Here is a 20921-nt window from a genome sequence, read left to right on the forward strand (position 1 = left end):
CAATATTTGAAGCTCAAAATGTAAGTGTTTGAAAACAAATATACAGGTTGTGGAAAGCATACGACCCTTTCAAATAGAATATTGCAATTCTTACAGGAAAAAAAAAGGCTCTGCTCTGCAAAACACAAAATGCTTAGCAAAGACTGTGTACCTGTAGATACTATCAGATCTTCAAGAACACAAAGTTCAGAAGACAGAAACATTTACACACTGATGTAAAATTGTGTCTTTAAAGCATAGGTTACAATTCTGAAACCTCACAAATACTAAGTATATCTTAGAGTCCCATTTCTTTACCTTTATAATCTATAATCAGTGCAGATAATGCACATAATACACGTGCACAGGGGTATTCAGGCACTATCCTGATTATTTCAGTAGCAAAATCTGAAAAGGGTAGCATGGCTGCCAACCCTATGCCCTCTCACTAGCACTTGGAAAACATTTACACTGGATATACCCTAAATCTAAAAGAGCCTGGTTTTAGTTTTATGCAAGAATTCTTGATTCACAAAAGAAGAAGCACTGAAAAGCCACTTAATAACAATATAATGTACTTCAGAGTGTAATATACTTAACACACAAAGTTTTACTCTACCTTGTGCTCTTGCTCACAGCTTTAGAAAGGTCAGAAAAAATCCTGGTTAATGTGATACTAAATTAACTGCTACTATCAACATTTCATAAACACTTTGCACCAGCATAAATGAATGGGAAACAAATCAGTTCCCTGCTGTTTACTCTAGCCTTCACTCTGCTCTTTATTTTGAGTCAGCATAAACATTTACCTTGTCACATAAACAACTCAATGTGGAAACTAATCAGGGTTAAAAATAAATGCAGAGAGAGCAGCAAAAATAACAATTTTAAGTTCCAAATTCTAACTCTTCTTGCCACACTGCCTCTTCCCTTTTGCTAGGAGAAGACAGACTGCTTCCACAAGCAGCACCAACTCCTAGATTTTGGTGAAGCCATGGTGTAACTCAGTGTTTAAGCCTCTGTATCTACTCTTCACAACAGCCAGCATAGATCCACTTATTAGAATCAAATTTTCTTATAATTTGCTACTTAGGAAGTAAACACCTTGTTCAAATTATGGAATTATCAACCTACAAAGCAATTAATTTTCACTTACTTCCTTTCACTTTAATGGCAGTTAGAAATGGCCCACCTTCATAGTTTCAGTTCCTTTATCTCTACAGAGGCCATTTAGAGGCTGAAGTAGTTTTGTATAGATCAAACAAGAAGTTACTGTGTTACTGTGGTCCTAAAAGACCTGAGCTATCCATTATAACTCACGAGACAATTCCAGAGCCAAATTCCACTGCCCAAAACTACTTGTAGCACTAGGGTGCTGCCAGGGTGTACTTGACAACAAGCAGGGAAAGCAGAACAATTAGAAGCATGTCCTGTCTGAACGGGACTGCTGGTTGATATAAGATGCTGCTGAGGAACTGAAGAAAATGAGAGATAACTTATCTCCTAACACAAACGTGAAACTTTAGCCACAACATGCCTTCACCCCATGCACACCCTCCCCTGTAGGTCCCGTGGGTATGAGGCCACTGCTGTGCTGCCACTGCAAAGCCACAGGTCTGCTAATGACACAACAGTAACAATTTGGAGATAAGGGGAAAAACTGCAGGGTTCAGAATGGCATTTCCAGTAGTATCACACCATCTGTTCAATGACTTTTCCACAGATAAAGCTAATAGTAAAACTACTACGTGTATTTTTAGTAATAGCATTAATACCAAGGCATACGAAAACACAGCACACTCCAGTTTCAAAATTCAAACAAATTAGGCTTCAAGTGTATCTGAAATGTTTCCTCCTTATTGTTGTTCCTCTAGGATACAACATTACTAACGGTCAGCCCTCTGGGCAGTTTGAGTCCCTTTACACATTCTATGTATTTATGACTAAGTGCCTTGACTGTAGCTCATTTTAGGCTTGGGGGGAGTGGGGGCAGAAGTGTGTTCTAGCCTATGTTTCAAAAACACTTCCATTATAAATAGTAAAGGACAGCACAGCAGAACATTTAGGCAAAAATAAAACCAACAAGATTAATCAGACTAGAGAACACAAAGACACCACTTCACCTCTCCACCTCGCATTAACCCGTAATCCTTCCTGATTTGGTTCACGCAACACACAAACAGTCTGGCGCAGTTTCTGACAGCTCAGATGAGTCTTTGGTACAGTGAAGTCAGCTCTGACTTTCAAACTTGAACACTCCTGTACCAGCACAGGCAGACTGAAAAGATTCTGAAAAGATACAACATTTTGGGCAAAACCAGACGCCTAAAGGTTTTAAGTGACTGTGAACCACATGTTCAGTCAGCGACAGAAACTAAGAACCTAAGAAAACGCCTTTACAGAAAATAATCTCTGCCGCGGCACTCAGACCCCGCCATCCCGCTGAGCCAATAATCCCCAAAGAGCCCATTTTTTTTTTTGTCCGAAGGAAAAGGAAAGCGAAAGAACATCGAGTGCACGAAGCGCCGTTTTGCTCGCAGGCTATGGGAGCCAAGGCGTGTCTGTGCACCCGGCCACAGCATCCCCGCGGGCACACGGGGCCGCCCGCTGCTCCCGGAGCCCCCCGGCGCTCCGTGCCCGCGGCCCCGCTGCGCCGTGCCCGGGCGGGCAGCGCGGCGCCGGCCAGGGGCTCGCTGCCCCCCGAGGGACACCCGCAGCCCCCCGCGGCCCCGTACTCACACCGGCCATCCCGCGGTGCGACCAGCGCAGCGGAGCAGCGGGGCCGGCCGCCGGGCCCGGCAGCGCCGCCTCCAGCGGGGCGGGAAGGGGCGGGCAGGGAAGGGAAGGGAAGGGCGGCCGCGGCCCCGCCGAGCGCGTCACGAACGCGGCGGACGGAGATTGCAGCGGGGCCCGGCCGGGCTCGGAGGGGAAGCCCAGCAGGGCCCGGCCGGCCATGGAGGCGAGGGGATGTTTCTGCCGGGATTCACCCCGCGCCGTCCCCCCGAACTTCGGCCTCTGTTCTGGCAAGGAGGTGCAGTGGTGTTTCATTCTTAAATCGGTTCAGCAGCTCCCGTGGCAAGCCTTGGCATTCCCTGAATGGGGGTGTAAGTGAACACTACTCCACCGACCCCACAAACGAGGGCCAGAGGCTAAAAGGTTACATGACCCGTACACTGAGGAAGGTTCAAAATGACTGAAGTAGGTTGAAAATGACTGGTGAGCACACAGCAGTGGCACACAAAGTATTGCACTCAATGGTGAACATATTTACAAGGATGGAGTATGTGTTTCTTAGTACTCAATTCTGGTTTTTAATTATTCCCTCAAACATTACTAGATAAATTACTAACTTGGGCTGGTGGTTTGTTTTTTGTTTTTTGTTTTTTTTTTTTTGTTGTTTTTTTTTTTTTTTTTTTTTTTTTTTTTTTTTTTTTTTTTTTTTTTTTTTTTTTTTTGTTTGTTTTGTTTTTTTGGTTTTTTTTCCCTAAATATGCCTTACTTGTTTGAAAATCTCCAGGAATGTGAACAGTTATGCAAAGGGAAATAGTTCCATTATTAGATGCTATCATGAAATCTATTTCCATCAGTATAACTACACTCACAATTTCTAGAGAGCATGGAAGTGTACATTTTGATAAAACCAGTATATATTCTGGTGTTTCATTCCTTGACTCTGTTTCTCCATGTCGTAAAAAGTCTTCCAGGTGGAGAAAACAGCACAGATTCCTTTTGCTTCATTTCAGACGCTAAACAGGACTACTCACATTAACCTATTCACTTTCTAAGCAGAAAATGGGGGAAGAGGCATCCCTTGAGAAGGAGCTCAGCCCTTCTACATCCACATATTGTTCCCTAAGTAATCCCTGCCTCCTCACATCCACTGCAGAGTGGGGTTCTTCAGCCCTTCGTCAGTTACTGTGTCCAGATGGAGAGATTACTTCTAACATACCCATGGCACAGTAGGAGAAGTAAAAAGCTGATCCAGGGATCTGCTATTCTCTAAAAAATTTGTAGTGGTCTTTAATAGACGAAAGAAGGTTGAAACTCACTGTCTAACAGTTAAATTGACTAAGACAGTACAAGGGTCTAAAATTAAATAGGTCAAATTCAGGCTGTTCTAACCCTTTAGATTGGGTAAATGTCATCTAAATCAGTCTTCATAAGCTTCTCTTTATGTGATATTAGAGATTCACACTGAATCAAATGTTAAGAGACCTAATTATCTTGCCATACTACAAAAGCATAACCAAAGCTTTATTTAACACAAATAATGAACACCTGCTTTAAGATTTCTACACTGTCACCAGACACCTATATGGTACAAACCAAATCCCTTTCGTGAGAGTTTGGGTTTCTCTCCAGGGGAAAAAAAAAAAAAAAAAAAAAAAAAAAAAAAAAAAAAAAAAAATTTAGCATGTCTTATAGACATATCCAGCTCTAGAGTATCACCAGAAACTGATCTTGGATCATAGAACCACAGAGTATCCAGAGCTGGAAGTGACCCACAAGGATGACAGAATCCAACTCCTGGAACTAAGTAACTAAAGCTAAGAATTATCCTCAACCCAACCATCTGTTTTTAGAACCAGAAAATTACTAATACCCAGCTTACACAGAGATATCCAACTTCAAACAAGCTATTTATCATTTTTGTCATCCAGAAAGAAGTTCAATGCTGCTGTCTCATTTTAATTTCCAAATTAGGTGGCATACAAGCACACAAGAGGCTTGACCCAAAAAGGACTCCTAGTTTTAAGCAAAAAAAAATAACAAAAGCCTGCAACCAAAACTCAAATTAAATGTAAAACAATAAATCCAGAACCTTACCATAAATATACATGATAAATAAATATAAGTTATTGATAACTATATATATTATAAATCTGAGTTAATAAAGGAAAGTGTCATTCTGACTTTTCATTATGGTAGGACAAGAAAAATGTGACAGACTCGAACCTAAACAGATGTTTTCTATATCCAATTGTAAAGGCCATTGAACAGCCAGATTTTATACAGGATGTGTTGGACATTAGCATTTCATTGCTTTGACAAACAAAAAGCAAAAAGTGAAAACTGAAAGTGAAACTTGCCTGAAGTTGGAGGGTATGGCGGAGGATGGTGTCCTCTAAAGCGTGGATCCACTTCTCCCTCTCATCTGCATCTCGAGCTGAAAAAATATCCAAAAGATATTGTTCAATTATATGCAGTCTTATATACTAAAAGGCATAGGCAAACAGATCTGATGGCCACACTAAATACGGAAATTAATCACACTGCCTTTGTTTATCACCAAGCACATAATTCCACATTAATATCCTGTTTCTTCTTCTGTGATTACAGCTCTGTTCTTTGCCCAGCTTTAGGGGAACACATGCAGAGTTTGCACAGATGTTCATCAATTCATTAAGTAATTTTAAAATTTTCTTATTTACAAGAAAATTACCTGTAATACATTATCCAGTAATTCTACTTCAGTGTGGACATAGTAATTTTCAGGTATGGATTCATAATACAGGACAAACAACCCTAACAGGTCACTGACGTGAATAATGAAGCACAAAGAATAATCTTAAACATACAACAAACATTAAATTGAAGAAAATCCTACTCTAAAACTGCTTTCTTTTACCCCTACCCCCAGTACAGATATGCAGCCTTTACTTCACTAGTCTGAAAGAGTTCCTTGCTGTGCTCTAGGAGTACTTAATAAACAAAGGAGCAGTCAGTGGACTCCAGGTAAAGAAAGAAGGGAAAATTCCAGAGGCATTAAATAGACTGTAAACAAACTGGCCTGTAAATGGATTGAGAACAGTTATTACCAATTGTTTCTAGTTCCTCATTCAAATGGAAGATATTAAAAGAAACAGGAAGCCTGCTAGAATCTAGCACCTATTATGAATCAGCGAACTGAGATTTCTATCTCACATATTTTTTAAGGCGTTCAGAGGAAATATCCTTAGGTTATACTGAAATGTACTCTCCAGCTCAAAAGACTTTGTTTCAATGTTCCCTTCCTCACCCTTTTGTTTCCATTGCTTTTATTTTTTGGAATTCTGCAGCTTAAACCTATCACTGCTTAAAAATGTCCCAAATCTTCTGAATATGTAGATTTTTCTAAACTTCCCAAAGATAACTCTACCAATTTAAAGATAAACCAATTTAAAGATAAACATACTGCACTGTTTACTTCAGCATATATATACACCAATTATCTCAAGTTAACAAAACCATCAGGAGAGAACTGACAATGTATGTGTTTGTGAGAAATATTAAGAATGTATTTTTAATACATAAGCTTGCGCAGAGCCTAACTGATGAGGTGGCCTCACAAATAGTGGGACAAAATTTTTACTAGACACAAGGTAAATGATTGAAATATATCTACTTTTTTTCTCAATCCTTACTCACTCTTCTTTTAAAATAGTAGAGGATGATCAACTGCCACAGGTACTTTGACCTTTAACCTGAACAAATTAAAACCAGACATAAGGAAAAGTGGCTACCAAAGTGCCTTCAGATGCACAGAGAAGCAATTAAATGTTACTCAAAACAGTAGATGACTTTCCTGCAGGAAATGCAGCAAGTATTACAAAGCTGGATATGCCTCATTAGAAAGAACTTTTAACTTACAGAACTCTTCTTAGTGGTGATCCATAATTAAATTGAGAAGCTGAAGCAGGCAGTGAGGACAAGTTCATACTGCAGTGAAAGCAGACAGGATGGAGGGACAAGAGGCCCTGTGAACTCCCTCCAGTGACTGCATTACACTAAATTCACTTTGCAACATGCAAATTACAGATCTTCTTTTCACATTCTGCACACACATGCATACTGTTCTTTTTGCACAGCATTACACCTTAACACTAATTTCAATCACTGAACTAGTCAACTAGAAACAATTTCAATGCTTATTAGTTTCTTTGGTTCTGCTTACCAAACCGAGGCTCCTTGGCCTAGTCCTGCCAGACATATCAATCAAGTTTATTCTTCCTATACTATTATAGTTTATAGTTTATTCTTACTATACTATTCTTCCAGTCACCATTATACATATATAGTTACCCATGTCATTAATCTATCAGTATTTGAAATGTCTCAGTGCTTTAAATTTTCAAAGGTATATCCAAAAGAACAGTGGTTAGCATTATTTTAACATATGTAAGGTTTCTCAGGCTTGTTTTCTGTTTTTCTGTGGTGTTTTTTTAATCACCATCTCCTAATCCCAACAAGTATCTTACTGGGGAACTGGGGTACAAGTTACTGAGGAGCTATTAAGTAATTCATGGGATACAAACATCCTATGTTGAAGGTTTTTTCCCCACGGTTATTTAAACTAAAAAGGAAACAATTAAGCTGCAGACCAGTGAATTAATCCTTGTATTGCAGCAGGATTCCTGTGATCTTCCATACTGCCAGCAAAAAGAGGTCACAGTATTAGTTAAATACTGATCTTAATATACAGTAGCCCATTGACAAAGGTTATCACATTCTGACTTGTATCTGAAACCTCACCAGAACAGAGAGGCCTTACAGCAGCAGGGAAGACCTAGAAACCAACTAATCCATACAGTTCCAAAATGAAACTGACTTTCCCATGCTCATTAATAAACTAAATTTTTTAAACTTCTGCTTCTCTGATGACCTCTTTACAGCTATCTTTACCAGGGCTCAGCAGAGAGGGAAAAAGCTGGTTTTTTCCTCATGTATTAGACATTGCAATCTTCTGGCATAACATGATCAATCCTTAGGGAGCACACATGAATCTCATCAATCCTGCTACTTAGAGAAAGTCTCGGGTATGATAAATCCAGGAACACTGCCATAAGACTGCTTACTGCATGGAAACAGCATCAAAACCTTTTAAGCACTCTCTGTTCAGGACACTGGTTTAATTTCAGACCATCTATCATCAATAGCAGATCCTTCTGGCTCTCCTCCATAGACTCTTCAGAAAACCACGGAGAAAACCAGCAGGATGCAGTTTTTAGTAAAGCAAGATGCAAGAAAAATATATTAAATCTAATCAAAATGGCTGCTGTGAGATTAGGTGCAAGTAAAAGCTCCCTAATGGTAAAAGCAATTTAGAACTGAGCTGCTGCCAAAAGATCACTGATGGAAAAAAAAAAAAATCAATGGGAACATTCAAAAAAGAGATTAGTCGACACACTCAGAAAGAATTTATGGGAAAAATCTACACACAATGGTCAGAGATCATTATCTACCCATCTGTAGGGAAAGCTAAATATCCAGGCTGTTTTTCATTTAAGGAAGGCAACTTTGATCAAAGAAAATACCTTTGCACCTAAGAAGGTTGTGATGCACACCATCTAATATCCACTCTGTACCTGCAATGTTTTCCTCAGCAGGTAGGGACAAGAACACCCTGCTCATTAGTCCTTGCCTCAAGTACCCTGAAATCACTCCACTTTTTCCATTATTTGATCAGGCTCCATTTTAAAGTTAATCCCCTCCTCAATTCCTATGTGAAAGCTACTCCAGAATTTGTTTCTGACAAAACACTTGGGATAAGGCAATTCTTATCTAGTCCAGGGAATTACACTGGTGTGCTTATACAAAAATAGAGGAGTATTATCTGGTGCTTCCTGGCACAAAACTTCTAAAAAGAGAAGAAGGGCAAGAGAGATAAACAAGTTTTTCCCCAGGCTGATTTTAGAATAGCAGTATTACAAAAAAACAACTAGATACACTGAAGGACACCTGGACATGAGAAATACCTGACACTTATAAAGGTGGTTCTTAGTCTGAGGGGTTAATGCAAGTGATACCTGGTTAGCGGAAATTCAAATTGTGCTAGAGCATTTAAATATCCACAAAAATAGCCATGCTACGTCTGCAGTTGAGAGGGCACTAACAGTGCCTGTGTTTTTCTCTTATTTTAAGTGCTAGAATTCTAATTCAGTTTTTACTGCAATTTAACAGTGAACACTTGCACGTGAAAGAAGCTAAATCCACACAGATCTACATAATCACTGCTGTGTGCATTAATAGCTGAAACATTGCAATTTATTATGATTATGTCAGTTAAGATATTTTTACTTTTTTTTCTTAGTAGAATTAATATTTATGAGCTAGATTACAGTTTGTTCCCATATGCCTAATCCCTCACTCCTCTGTTTCTATGGTGTATCCTTTGAAAGACACCTGTATAATTTACTGTGACATCTCAGGCATATCTAAGACAACCACAGAGTACTTAACATGATCACAGTCCTATAAATTACTATTTCAGAGAAACACACTAGAAAAGTATGTCATTCATTAAAATGAGTTTTAATATGATATTTTTAAATGTGCATTTTTGGTGATATGTCTGGCTAAGCTTATTCCTAAGATATTTTCACATCAATCTTATATTAAAAAAAATAAATCTGAACTCTTTCCTAGAGGAGGTCCAAAGAAAGGAAAGCAATTATCGATGAAAGAGAAAATTATAGAATGAAAAAAAAGTACTAAATACAAGAATTACTACTTCTCCTGAAGAATTTCTGTAATTTCAAAACAAAATGTGGTTTAAAATTCCCTTGTGTTTTATGAAATTGTCCTTTATCTCTGAACTTTCCAAACTGCTAAATCAGATATGTCTAGGATTTTAAAAAGTTCTGTTCTACAAGCATAAGAAATCAAATGAAATGCAACTACATTAGATGCTCTCAGCCTCTATTAATTTTCCAAATAGAGAATAAATTTTCTAATTTAGAGTTCCTATAATATTTACTTTGCTGTGGAGAGATTATATGTGCTTATATAACATATACCAAATGTTAAAGTACAGCATAAAACAGATTACTTTTTCCAGCCTAAGCTTGGTAGCATCTAAAGATTAGATATAAACAAGTTTAACAACTCTGCTCCACAATACAGCATTTACCACCAGCATTTCTAGGTCATGCACAGCAGTACTTGGAAGACAGAATACACACAAAATATATCACCTCAGAATCTGCATACTGGTGCTTATTTTTTTGTTTATGTGCATCTACATGGGCATTAGGATGAATGAAAAACCTGAAGAATTAGTGAAAAAAAATTACTAGATTACTTATAAAAACACTATACTGTCACAAGAAGAAATGCATATTTTATTTTCACTCACTGTGACCTACTTACAGGCAGAACTCAGCAAGAAGAGTCTATTACACCCACAGAGTCAATAGAGTCAATTATGCAGCCTTTATTCTGACAGAACTTCCACTGATTTGTATGCAAAATTCCTGTATTTTCTCAGCCAAGTGCAGAACTAATGTAGTATCTTTACACACAAATCACCAGATAATAGAGATGAAATCCTGGCTACACTGAGATCGATAGCATTTCTGCCACCAGTCTCAATGGAGAGGGATTTTACCAGTAGTGCTCAATAAGGTGGAAAAGTCATGCATCACAGGACTGTTCCATAGCTAAATAAATTGCTACTTAAAATCACTGAAGGCCTTTCAAACCATAGAAAAACATGCAAGATGAAGCAGGGTATCACCCAATCCTGGCAAAACACTGTACTTCCACTGCTGACAAATACCCTTCAACACATTCAGTTCCTACATCTGGCAGTAGCTTGAACATTATTTCCTCTATATCATAGTTTTGGAGTTGTCCCAGTGATTATTGTCCCTCCTCCTAAAGCCATTCTCCACCCATACACATAAATCAATCCTCCTTTTGTTCTGCAGGTGTCTGACCAGCCTGAGCTCCCTGTCCCTACAGGAAACTCCTGTGCAGTCACAAGACACAAAGTCATGCCCAAACAAAAGGCATCAAAAGGTCTCCTGAGTACAATGTGTTTGTAAGATGAATCTGTGATCTTGAGAAATCAACTAAACTGTTCTTTTATTGCTACCTAAGCTCAAAAGCCTTTTTTGTAAGCTTTATAATCAGCCCAGAAACATGGCTTTGGGTGGAGACTTGTATGACACAGGAAACCCATGATCAAGTTGCTATTAATTCTTTCTGGATATCCACATGTAATATGTAATTTTGTAATTAAACATTTCTGAGTGTGAGACAAATTGGCAAGTATATAGTTTTTCACTAGAAAATAATACTTAAATACTATTAATAGCAACACTAAGCAATACTTCCTATGGTATATTCTGTGGAAATGCATTTTAGGGTATGCTTGCATTTAAAATAATCATAGAATCACAGAATTGTTTGGTTTGGAAGAGACCTTAAAGATCATCTCATTCCAACAACCTGCCATAGGCAAGGACACTTTTCACTATCCCAGGTTGCTCAGAGCCTGGTCCAACATGACCTTGGACACTTCCAGAGATGGGGCAGCCACAGCTTCCCTGGGGAACCTGTGCCAGGGCATCACCACCCTCACAGTAAAGGATTTTTTCCATTGCAGATCCCACTGATAAAGCTCTGAAACTACTAGCTTAAGGTAGAAACCATATTTTGGCTTAAACTAAAAAAAAATCAAAATAGAAGAACAAAAATATAACCATTTTCTTAGCCAATAAAATTGTTGTCAATTTAACAGGTCAAATTCAAGGTTATTGCTATTTGGAATTTCTTGTTAAAAGAGAAGGAAGAGTGTTGAACTACCCAGTATCTTTCCCCTCCTTATATGAGACCTTTTCTGGACATTTTTCCCCTTCCAAAATACTTGCCACGTATCACATATACAGTTGAGATAAGAGATTCATATTGATGCCAAAAGTAACAATTTCTTCCAGAGGAAGAAAAAAACCCACCAAATCAACACATGACATAGAAACTGTTTAATAGTATTATTTCTTTCCTAATCTCAAGTTTAACACATATTTTGAAATCTGCAGCTTCAACCTTAAAAAGAGAAAACCAGAAACAAAAAACAGAAAACAAAAAATTGCTTGTATATGACCATAACAATTGAGTACAGGAAGTCCCATTAAAAATGGCATAACCATGGGGTGATTAGAAAACAATTACAACACAGGATGCTGCTGGTGCAAGAAGGACCTGCATGAAACAGGAAAAGCACAACCCTGCACCATTCCCTGCACTCTGGTCACATGTCCCAACCACTCAAAATACCAGTACAATACATCAATAGCAAAAAGGAGGCAGAAGGAAAAAAGGGAAGACAGAAAAATCACTGCAAAGCTAAACCTAGCTCTGACTCACAGAGGAATTTCTTAGGTTATGCCAATCAGGGGAGGATGAGATGCAGCCTAGAACTTTGTGCAGCCCAGACCTGGTAAGGGAGGATGACAAGAAGCTCAGCTTTACTCTGATCACAGCTGCTCATCCTCCTCTGCATAAAATCACAGTTGAGCATTGAGGAATTCACTGTTTCAGCACCACCAGAAGCCTACAAGACCCAGAAAAATACTAACTTAGGACAAACAATGTTGTCACAGCACTTACAGACATCACTGAAGAAACCAGCATACACCAAGAATTCACATCAAAATCTCTCTCTAGCCACTTTTCAATATCAAATTAAAAAAGATCTTAAACTTTTCATTTTTAAAGGCTGCAATTTAACAATCATTATTTAAATCAGGTAATGTGATAGCCTTAAGTGCCTCTTTCTACCACAAGAGCAGTCAGCTTCCCGTCATCTATTTGGTGGACAATGTCAAAGATTTCTAGAAGACTATAAATATTAACTATTTCTGCAAGTAATGCTGAAACACAGGTATAAAACCAATATAATTAATTTTGATACGAAGTACAAATACTTAAAATCTCACATTCTGATACTGCTCAGCACCAAGGCTTTGTGGACCCCAGCATATCCTCAATAATAATGCCTCCTACATTAACAAAAAATCCTTGCTTTTACATTATGGCAACCTCTTGCAAGGCATGTCTCCCTTTTTCCTCAGCTGGGATGGTGAGCAGACACAAATCAAGCTACATAAATGGGAAAGGATGGGGAAAAAGGAGAAATCTACCTTTATCAGCTGACAGTTTTCATGCAGTAAGAGAATGAGTTACACAGCAACATTCATGCTTCATTTCTCAGATATTTTTGTGGCAGGAATAGGGAAAGAAAGACAAAAGCTAAAGCAAAATCATCTCAGATCAATGCACTGGACTGCTTCCAATCTTTCCATCCTTTATTACACAAAACAGTGGAGACAAAATTGATTTGCCTTCCAAGGACCTGTACTGCAGGCTGTAAGAATAAGAGCTGAATTTTCAGGTAGGAGTTTAAAAATCTGATTTTTTAAAAAAACTAATTCTTTTTTTCTGCATACAATGTGCATTTAGCGAAGTATTTCAGTCCAGATAGAAGCTATTATTGCTTCAGGTTAGACAGAAAATCAAATATCAAGAAGAAATGTAACAATACCCTTGCCAGAATTTCTTGAACATCATGTTCCCACTCTTGAATTTAAGTCACAAGCATCCCAGTGAGGAGAAAGAGCTAAGTAATATAAAAGATTGAAGAAGTGAATTTCCAAATGGAAAGAGCTTAAAGCTTGGTGATGATATAAAGATGTTAAAAGAAAAAGAAACCCAACCCCCACAGTGTTTGAAAGTTATAGAACATTTAGAACAGGGACATGTACTGCAGCAAGGAAAAATATATTACCAAGAAAAAGCTTCCTGACAGGAAGGTAAATTAAACTAAAAGTATTATCCAAATGCCTCACAGCAACTTGAATGGATTTTTGCATCTAATCTGAAAAAACTCATGAGGGAATACTTTAAGATCTACCTAATTCAGAAGCCTTACAAGCAAGCCATGAAACTGGATATTCAGCATGACAAAACAAGGACAAACCAGGAGATAAAATACATTACTTTCATATCTATTTTGAATTTTTTGAGGTCATTCTACCTCCCTTCCTCCTCCAGTATGAACAAGCATCAATATTCCTGTTCATAACAATAAAATACAGGGAAAAAATCTGCTGGGCACTCTGGCAGAGCTGAAGCCAAGCTGACAGTAAAAACAAAACATGCTGTTTGTTTTATTATCCATATTTATTCAGTTAACTTCTGTCCTTTATACCCAGTTATTAATTATGTGGATCCCATTTCGGATGTACCAGTTACCTTTCAAAACCTACAATATCTTTGTAATGAAAACTTTTTAACTTTTACTGATGTTCAATACAGGGATGGCCACTAGGAAGCACAGCTGAGAACAAAAAAGAGGGAGATTGACACAGGTAGAAACAAAACGTGAATTTTTCTTCTGAGAAAGACTCAGAAGTTGCCAAAATCCAGTGACAGGAAAATCTTAGTGGGAGATGCTGGAGCTTTGGCACTTCAGAAATTCAGTTACACACATATGGAATCAACTTCCACGTAAGAAGTTGGTCAGACAGTTTTAAATTACTTACTTGCCCTTCATAGTCAGATGTGCAACTTCAAGCAACTGACATTAAGAAATAATTAATTAACCCAGAATGAAGTTTTTCTTTCATTTTTCACTAATTCAAATTCTGTCACTGGCTGTCAGCAAAATTTCACTGAGGCACCAATCAGTACTTGAAGTCTGAGTGAATGGAGAGTCTGCAAGAGAAACTGCAGGTGGGACCCCAGTGTAGGTCAGGAGATGTCTGAAAGCTTGGATTTTTAAAGTTCTGGTTTTTCCCCAGCAAGGAGGCTCCAGCTTGTTTGGATCCCTGTCTGTTCTTGAGTAAGCAGGAAGGCAGCAAGAAGGAATGGACTGTAAGCTGCCATTCCTGCAGTCTTCTCTAGTCCAAGACTTCTTTTATAAAGGGTGAATGAAATTTATAGCTATGGCTGTCTTGCAGAACAAAAGCTCTGTCTTAATCAGGTATCAAAAATTAGGAAGAAATTGTTAAGAATTTTGTATGTTTTCTTGGATTATTCTCAGAATCTGCCCTACATATACTATGTAATCTCTGCATACATTTTGTAATATTTACATTATTAACCACTTGCCATTTATGACTGAAAGTGACTTACATTTTGCCTAAGTTAAAACCTGTGTGATACTGAATTAATTTAATATAATGTACAAAAATTTAACATAAATATGACAGAGGTTGCATGAGGTGAGAATGCATTTACAGTGGCTGTAAGAACTACTACAGTTCCACAGACCTTTTTTTAATACTGAAATATCACAGGGCTCATATCTTACCTGTCTTTACACATTTGCATTAAATTCATGTGTATTAATACTGTGCTTGTGTCATTATAATTTCCTGGGTATCAGGGATGTTATCTTCATAATATGCTAATAGAAAAAGCATAATACAGAAAATAGTGTACAATATCTTATCTGTACACTAAAGGAGGATACATAAATCTTGGCCTAATATGATATGCAGAGAAGGAGAAATTATAAAGCACAAGATGTGACAACATGATGTTCAAAAATTATCAATATTACTTAGAGTAGAACATTACTTATGTCAAAGACTATCAGTTTTCTTAAGACATCTGGCTACCCAAAGGAGAATACAATACATAAGAAATCACTGAAAACAAGACTTATTTAAGAAGGTCTATCTTAGTAACTAAAGATTAGAGATTTCTAGATTTACCTGTATCAAGTTCTCAAATATTCAGCAGTATTTAGCTTTGTAGTACTGAAAGACTGCCGTAGTACAGCATTCCATTACTGCACTAGCAATTAGCTTGCATTTTAACAATTATCCTTGGGAACAGTAGATTTAAGTATTACTGTGAGTTCAGCACTGTGAAGATATATTTATAAGGCTTAATACAGTGAAAAGCCAGGGGACAGCAGCAGCATTTAGGAAAAACTACAGCACAAGGAATACAGAAGCCAGTGACAATATGATGTACAATTAATATTTATAATTAGAAATAGTCTCACAAAAGCAACAGTATTGATGATAATTCCCATTAGCAAATCATTGATTTAAAAATATGTACAGTACAATGTAAGTTATAGAATTATTTCAGTTAACATAAATGAAAATGACTGCTTAAATGCAAGTGTGCCTCTTGAGTATTTACAGTTGCCAGCTCTATACAAAGCAATTAATTAGTCACTGCATTTTATAGGAAAAGCAAAAGGACTAACAAATGTTAGTTGCAAAATATTTTCATCACACTTCCCTAGGATTTTAACATTCAGAAAAAGGAAGTTCTCTATTCAATATGAGCACAGTATTTTGTCTTACTGATGCAGACAAATAATTTAAGGAGTACATAGCAATTATATAGAGCCTTACCCTTTCTACCGGTGAGCCATAGCATGCAATGACGAAACATAGCAGTGGCAGATGGCATTGGTGCTAGGAAATGTGAATAAAAGGATAATAGCAGAGAAATGGTGACTGGCAGACAAGACACAGAAATGTAGATGAAATGAATGCAAGCTGGAAAATCTTGAAGCAAAGCTCCACCGTAAAGCCAAACGTTGCCTCTAGTCTCCTCATAATTGAGCATTAAGTTCTATTTGGATACAAATTGCAACCTTCAGACCAGTCTTGATTCTCTTCATAAAGAAATGCATCATTGTATCTTGATAATGAAGATCAGAAACGTTTTGTAAGCGAAACCCATAATCAGAAGCACATTACTTTCTCCCCTTGAGTGATTTATTCTTTACATTATTCATCTCCAAATTCTGCCAGAGCTACAGTCTCTTTCTAGCACATATGTATCCACTGCAGATGTAAATCCCTGCCTAACCTGCAGCACCCCTGGATCCAGAATGTTCTCAGTGTGCTCATTCATGCTGTTCTGTTGCCAAACATTTAAAATAATCCATCAAATACAAGTGGAATCTATTATAAGAAAAAACAATCTCTTCTTTCAGCTCACCCTGAAAATGGAAGGTTTTCTGATCAACAGTTATTGTGAAGGTGCTGTCGTCCTCATCGTCTATACCAATCACAGCTCCCTGTGAAACAAAGAACAAAATCCTGATAAGGCAAGCAGTGACATCAGCAGCAGACACTCTATCACTACACCACTGGAATTTAAAAAGCTTTGACAAATTAGAAGCAAACTGAATACAGTAAAGAGCAGACAGATTCTCTGTTCAGTCATAGGATGCAGTCAGTTCTTTAAAACAATAAATTTTTAGCTGCAGAAAAAAACAGTGAGTGTTTGTAAAGCTATTATCTGGATAATAATATGCATCTTTTGTTTTTATAATGGACGTGGCTTTATGCTGCAGCAGCTCCCTACTATGTTCTATGTTTATATTTTAAAGAAGAGTAAGAAGTAATATTTTATATGCATTTTCTGTGTATAAAAATAATAATTCATAAGTACTCTACAAAAAGAAGCTCTTGACCTGATTTTATCTACCAGCCTGTAATAAAAAATAAATCATTCTAGCAGAATTAATTTGGCCCATCATGTCATATCACTGGTACACTGCATGATCTAATTTTCAGTCCCTAAGTAAATATTAACAGTAAGTAATCTGGATATATCAGAAGCAACTACCTTTGTCTTCTAATTCTTCATGAATTATTACAAGAAAATGCAAATACATTAAACACCATCTGTGCTTAACTACTTACAAATCTATCCACATTTTCATTCCTGCCCCCTCCAACACTTATAATATAACAGTTTCACCCAGGAGAAGACACAAAAAAAAAAAAAAAAAAAAAAAAAAAAGGACAATTCCAAGTCCCTGCCAACTCCAGTAAATTGTAATATTTAGCTCAAAAATCACCAGTGTATTTACTCAGTTTCTTTCTCCTTCTCCAAGGAGGTACAGCACCGGGATCTATTGCATCCTTCCCCCACCCACAAAACAGACAGACATCCCTGGAACGTGCACATATTTACAGGGTAAATCCTGCCCTTACTCTCAGAGTACACAAAGAGTAACAGCACTACCAGGAGCCCTGAGTCATTTCCAACCAGGGCTTCCTTCACTCAGCCAAGCACCCCACAGCAGCTGCAGGGCTGGGGGTCAGGGTCACACCAGGCTGCCCAAAACCTAAGGACGGTTTGGGTCAGACTTGGGGGCAGAGGGAGCTGAGTCAGTGGTACCCACTCAGGTTCCTCACAGTCCCTATGTGGGATTTATGGCCTGTGGGACCAGGTCATGCACGGCTGGGACCAGCACAACAGCAGTCCTACGTAAGAGCAGCACCAACCATCTGTAATCCAAGGCAGCTTGGCAGGAAAGGATAGCACTGCGCTGATTTTTTTATTCACCTCCACTGATAAAATGTGCCACTTAGCTTCTCCAAGAGTATCTTCCATATAGGCTTTCCATGGACAGCTCTGTGATCACTATAAAGGAGGCACCTGAAAAGTGTATCCAAGCCAGTATAATTCTGAACACTTTTAGTACCAGGACACAACAACCACGAGATTTCTTTTAAATATACCACTAATAAATATCTGGCACTTCAAGAACATATTTTGCTATGCAGTAAATCAGAAGGTCAGTGCAAGTTGTACAATATCCTTCTCCTCAGCAGCTGTACCATAGAGTCACTGTGGTTGGAAAGGAGCTCCAAGATTATCCAGTCCAATAGTTAACCCAGCACCACTGTGTTCATCACTGAATTACCTCAGCAAGTGCCACATCCACACATCTTTTGAACACCTCCAGGGACTGTGACTCCACCACTTCCCTGGGCAGCGTGTTCCAGTGGCTGACCATTCTTTCAGTGAAGGAATTTCCCCTAATATCCAACCCAAATCTCCTCTGCTTCAACTTGAGGCCATTTCATCCTGTCACTTATTACCTGGAAGAAGAGACTGATCCTCAGCTCACCATGACCAAGATATTCTCCCCAGAGGACATAGGTAAAACTCACATAAACACAGACTCCGACAGCTGAGTCCTGCCCCATCCTAAGTGTGGGAGCAGAGAGAGTCTCCTGGGCCTGTGAACTCAGCACAAACCTGTGTCACTGCAACACTTGGGCAAAGGGTCTGAGCCAGAAGCACAGAGAATGCTTCCTCTGTCATGCAGGTAATACATATTAACAAATAAAATTAAATAAGAGTGGGAAAGTTTATGGATATTCCATAAAACTTTAGTAGGACGAAAGCATAATGCAGATGACACAGAATGCTTTATGACTACACTTTCCTAAGTACATTAAGACAGCAAAAGAATTTGAAGATGAAACTTCAGGGCTATGAAATGTGCATTAGGAGCAAAAAGATGAGGAACAAGCTTTTCATAATCCATTCAAGAGAAAAGGAAATATTTTAGCCAAATTGCTTAAGTTACATGTTTGTTTATGTTCACACCTACAGTTACAAATCAACAATTACTCTAAACAGAAAAGCTCTCTGATAGAATTTCAGACTGCAAAAGCCCATCTGTTCATCTAGCAGTATCACTGTCATCTGCCAGGGGAGCTGCTCTACAAAAGCAGAAAAAAGGAAGATTCCTTCCTTCCTCACAAGAAAAAATCCCAAACAAGCAAACCACACGTATTCAGAGAAAGGCTGGGGGAGTCCATCAGTTTTTAGAAAACTCCAAAGAACAATTTGTGGTGGAAGAGTGACTGATGAAAGAAGAGAAAGTGGCTGGTTTATGTTAAATACATATAGAGATGGACCAGGCAATATTGAACAGATTGTTCACTTTTAATATTTCCTAAACTGGCAGGCTGAGGCCAACCTCCACAGTGACAGGCTCACAGCACTATTAAAGCAGGCATGGCTTTTTGGACTGAATTTTTCTGCACAATGCAAAAACCTTCCTCATGAATCTTTGGGAATCATGTTCTAGACATTGGTTTCAGCATATATTTCCCTTAAAGAAATTCTAAATTAAGATCTCAATACATCAAGCAAGGCAAAGTGCAAAGTCCAAAGTCATCTGGAATCCAAGTTAATGGGGATTCTCTGAGTCTCAGAAGGCTGCTGGTACCCACAGAAAGACTAGAAAAGCCTAACAACAGAAGGAAGGAGTAACTGGAAAATGCACAGTTTTCCTTCAACACTCATCACACTGTAAGACCAGATGCCCTTCTCTATACTTCTCTTACTTCAACTTTCAAAATGCTTCCATTCATACCCATCTTTCTCCTCACTCCTCACTTGTTCCAGCTCTTTACATGACTGCTGCATGCTAGAACCAAAAACTCTAAGAGAAATGGGAAAAATATAGGAAAAGGACTTGTGCAAGAAAAAACAGCTTTGGTACAAGCATGACCACGAGGTAGAAACTGGACATGTGCAAAGACATCATATCTCACCTCCCTTTAGTATTTCCATTTCCAGCTACAGCAGCAGCAGAGTGCCTTGCACAGGTAATGCTCAGCTTTCCCACTCTGCATCTTCTGCTTCTCTTTCCCCAATATATATATCCCCCTCCAAGCATATTTCAAAATCTGCCAGCAGTGCTCTCCCTTCCTTTTTGAGTCTTCCTGTGTTTCACTAAGCTCAAGCCTAGGCCTAAGGAGTGTCCAAACTGGCAGGATGGAGGACACAGGGAAGAAAAACAAATCAGGACAGAAGGAAGCAGTTTCACAATTACTTCTGTAGGAACAGCACAATATATACACATATATATCTGCGTATATACACGTGGACCTCCACACACAGAGAAATGAGAACTGCAAACAACAAATTTTTCACAGTGTCCTACTACTATCCCATCTTACTTTGCCACAGAATGCCTTCTAATATATCACATAAAATGTATAATATTTTTATACCATATAGAAACTATAGAATGTAATTAGCCCAGCATATCACTTGACCTCTAACATTTTCTTTCTTTAAATACTTCCAGAATTTCAGCATTTTGCAAAGTCAGGAATAGAGCCCAAACCTCAAAAGTCTCCTTGCAGCTCTCTCCATTAGGACATACTATACAGTCATTAAGTCATTCAATGACATTCAGTAAGTCATTGAGTAGTGAATAAAACAACACTTACCCTGAGTCTAACACACCCTCGGCGTGAGCCTCTCATCATTTTGTCTTTTGACTGAAAAAGAAAAAAAAAACAATCAGTGGGTTAACAGACACACAGTAAGAAAGTTATTCAAACCAACAGAGAAAGAACAAAGCAATTTTTGCATCATGTTTTAGT

General features: G+C 38.3%; 1 protein-coding gene across 14 annotated transcripts in view; it reads right to left on the reverse strand.

Moving 5' to 3' along the window:
* OSBPL9 (oxysterol binding protein like 9) overlaps positions 1-20921 on the reverse strand; it is a 57692-nt gene that overhangs the window by 27822 nt on the left and 8949 nt on the right. For 8 of the 14 annotated variants that reach the window (XR_014957017.1, XR_013340438.2, XM_085586264.1 and 5 more), the window contains exons 2-4: positions 20766-20816; positions 16714-16792; positions 5070-5146 (exon numbers count right to left, since the gene is read on the reverse strand). Coding sequence is in view for 11 of the 14 variants with exons in the window: in XM_085586264.1 (XP_085442390.1) it covers positions 5070-5146; positions 16714-16792; positions 20766-20816 (207 nt within the window). In the remaining 3 variants the exon portion in view is untranslated. The other 6 variants (XR_014957018.1, XM_085586265.1, XM_085586269.1 and 3 more) reach the window with 4 other exon arrangements.

Source organism: Lonchura striata, chromosome 8, assembly GCF_050655825.1.
Source record: "Lonchura striata isolate lonStrDom1 chromosome 8, ASM5065582v1, whole genome shotgun sequence".
In the NCBI taxonomy this organism is placed as follows: Eukaryota; Metazoa; Chordata; class Aves; order Passeriformes; family Estrildidae; genus Lonchura; species Lonchura striata.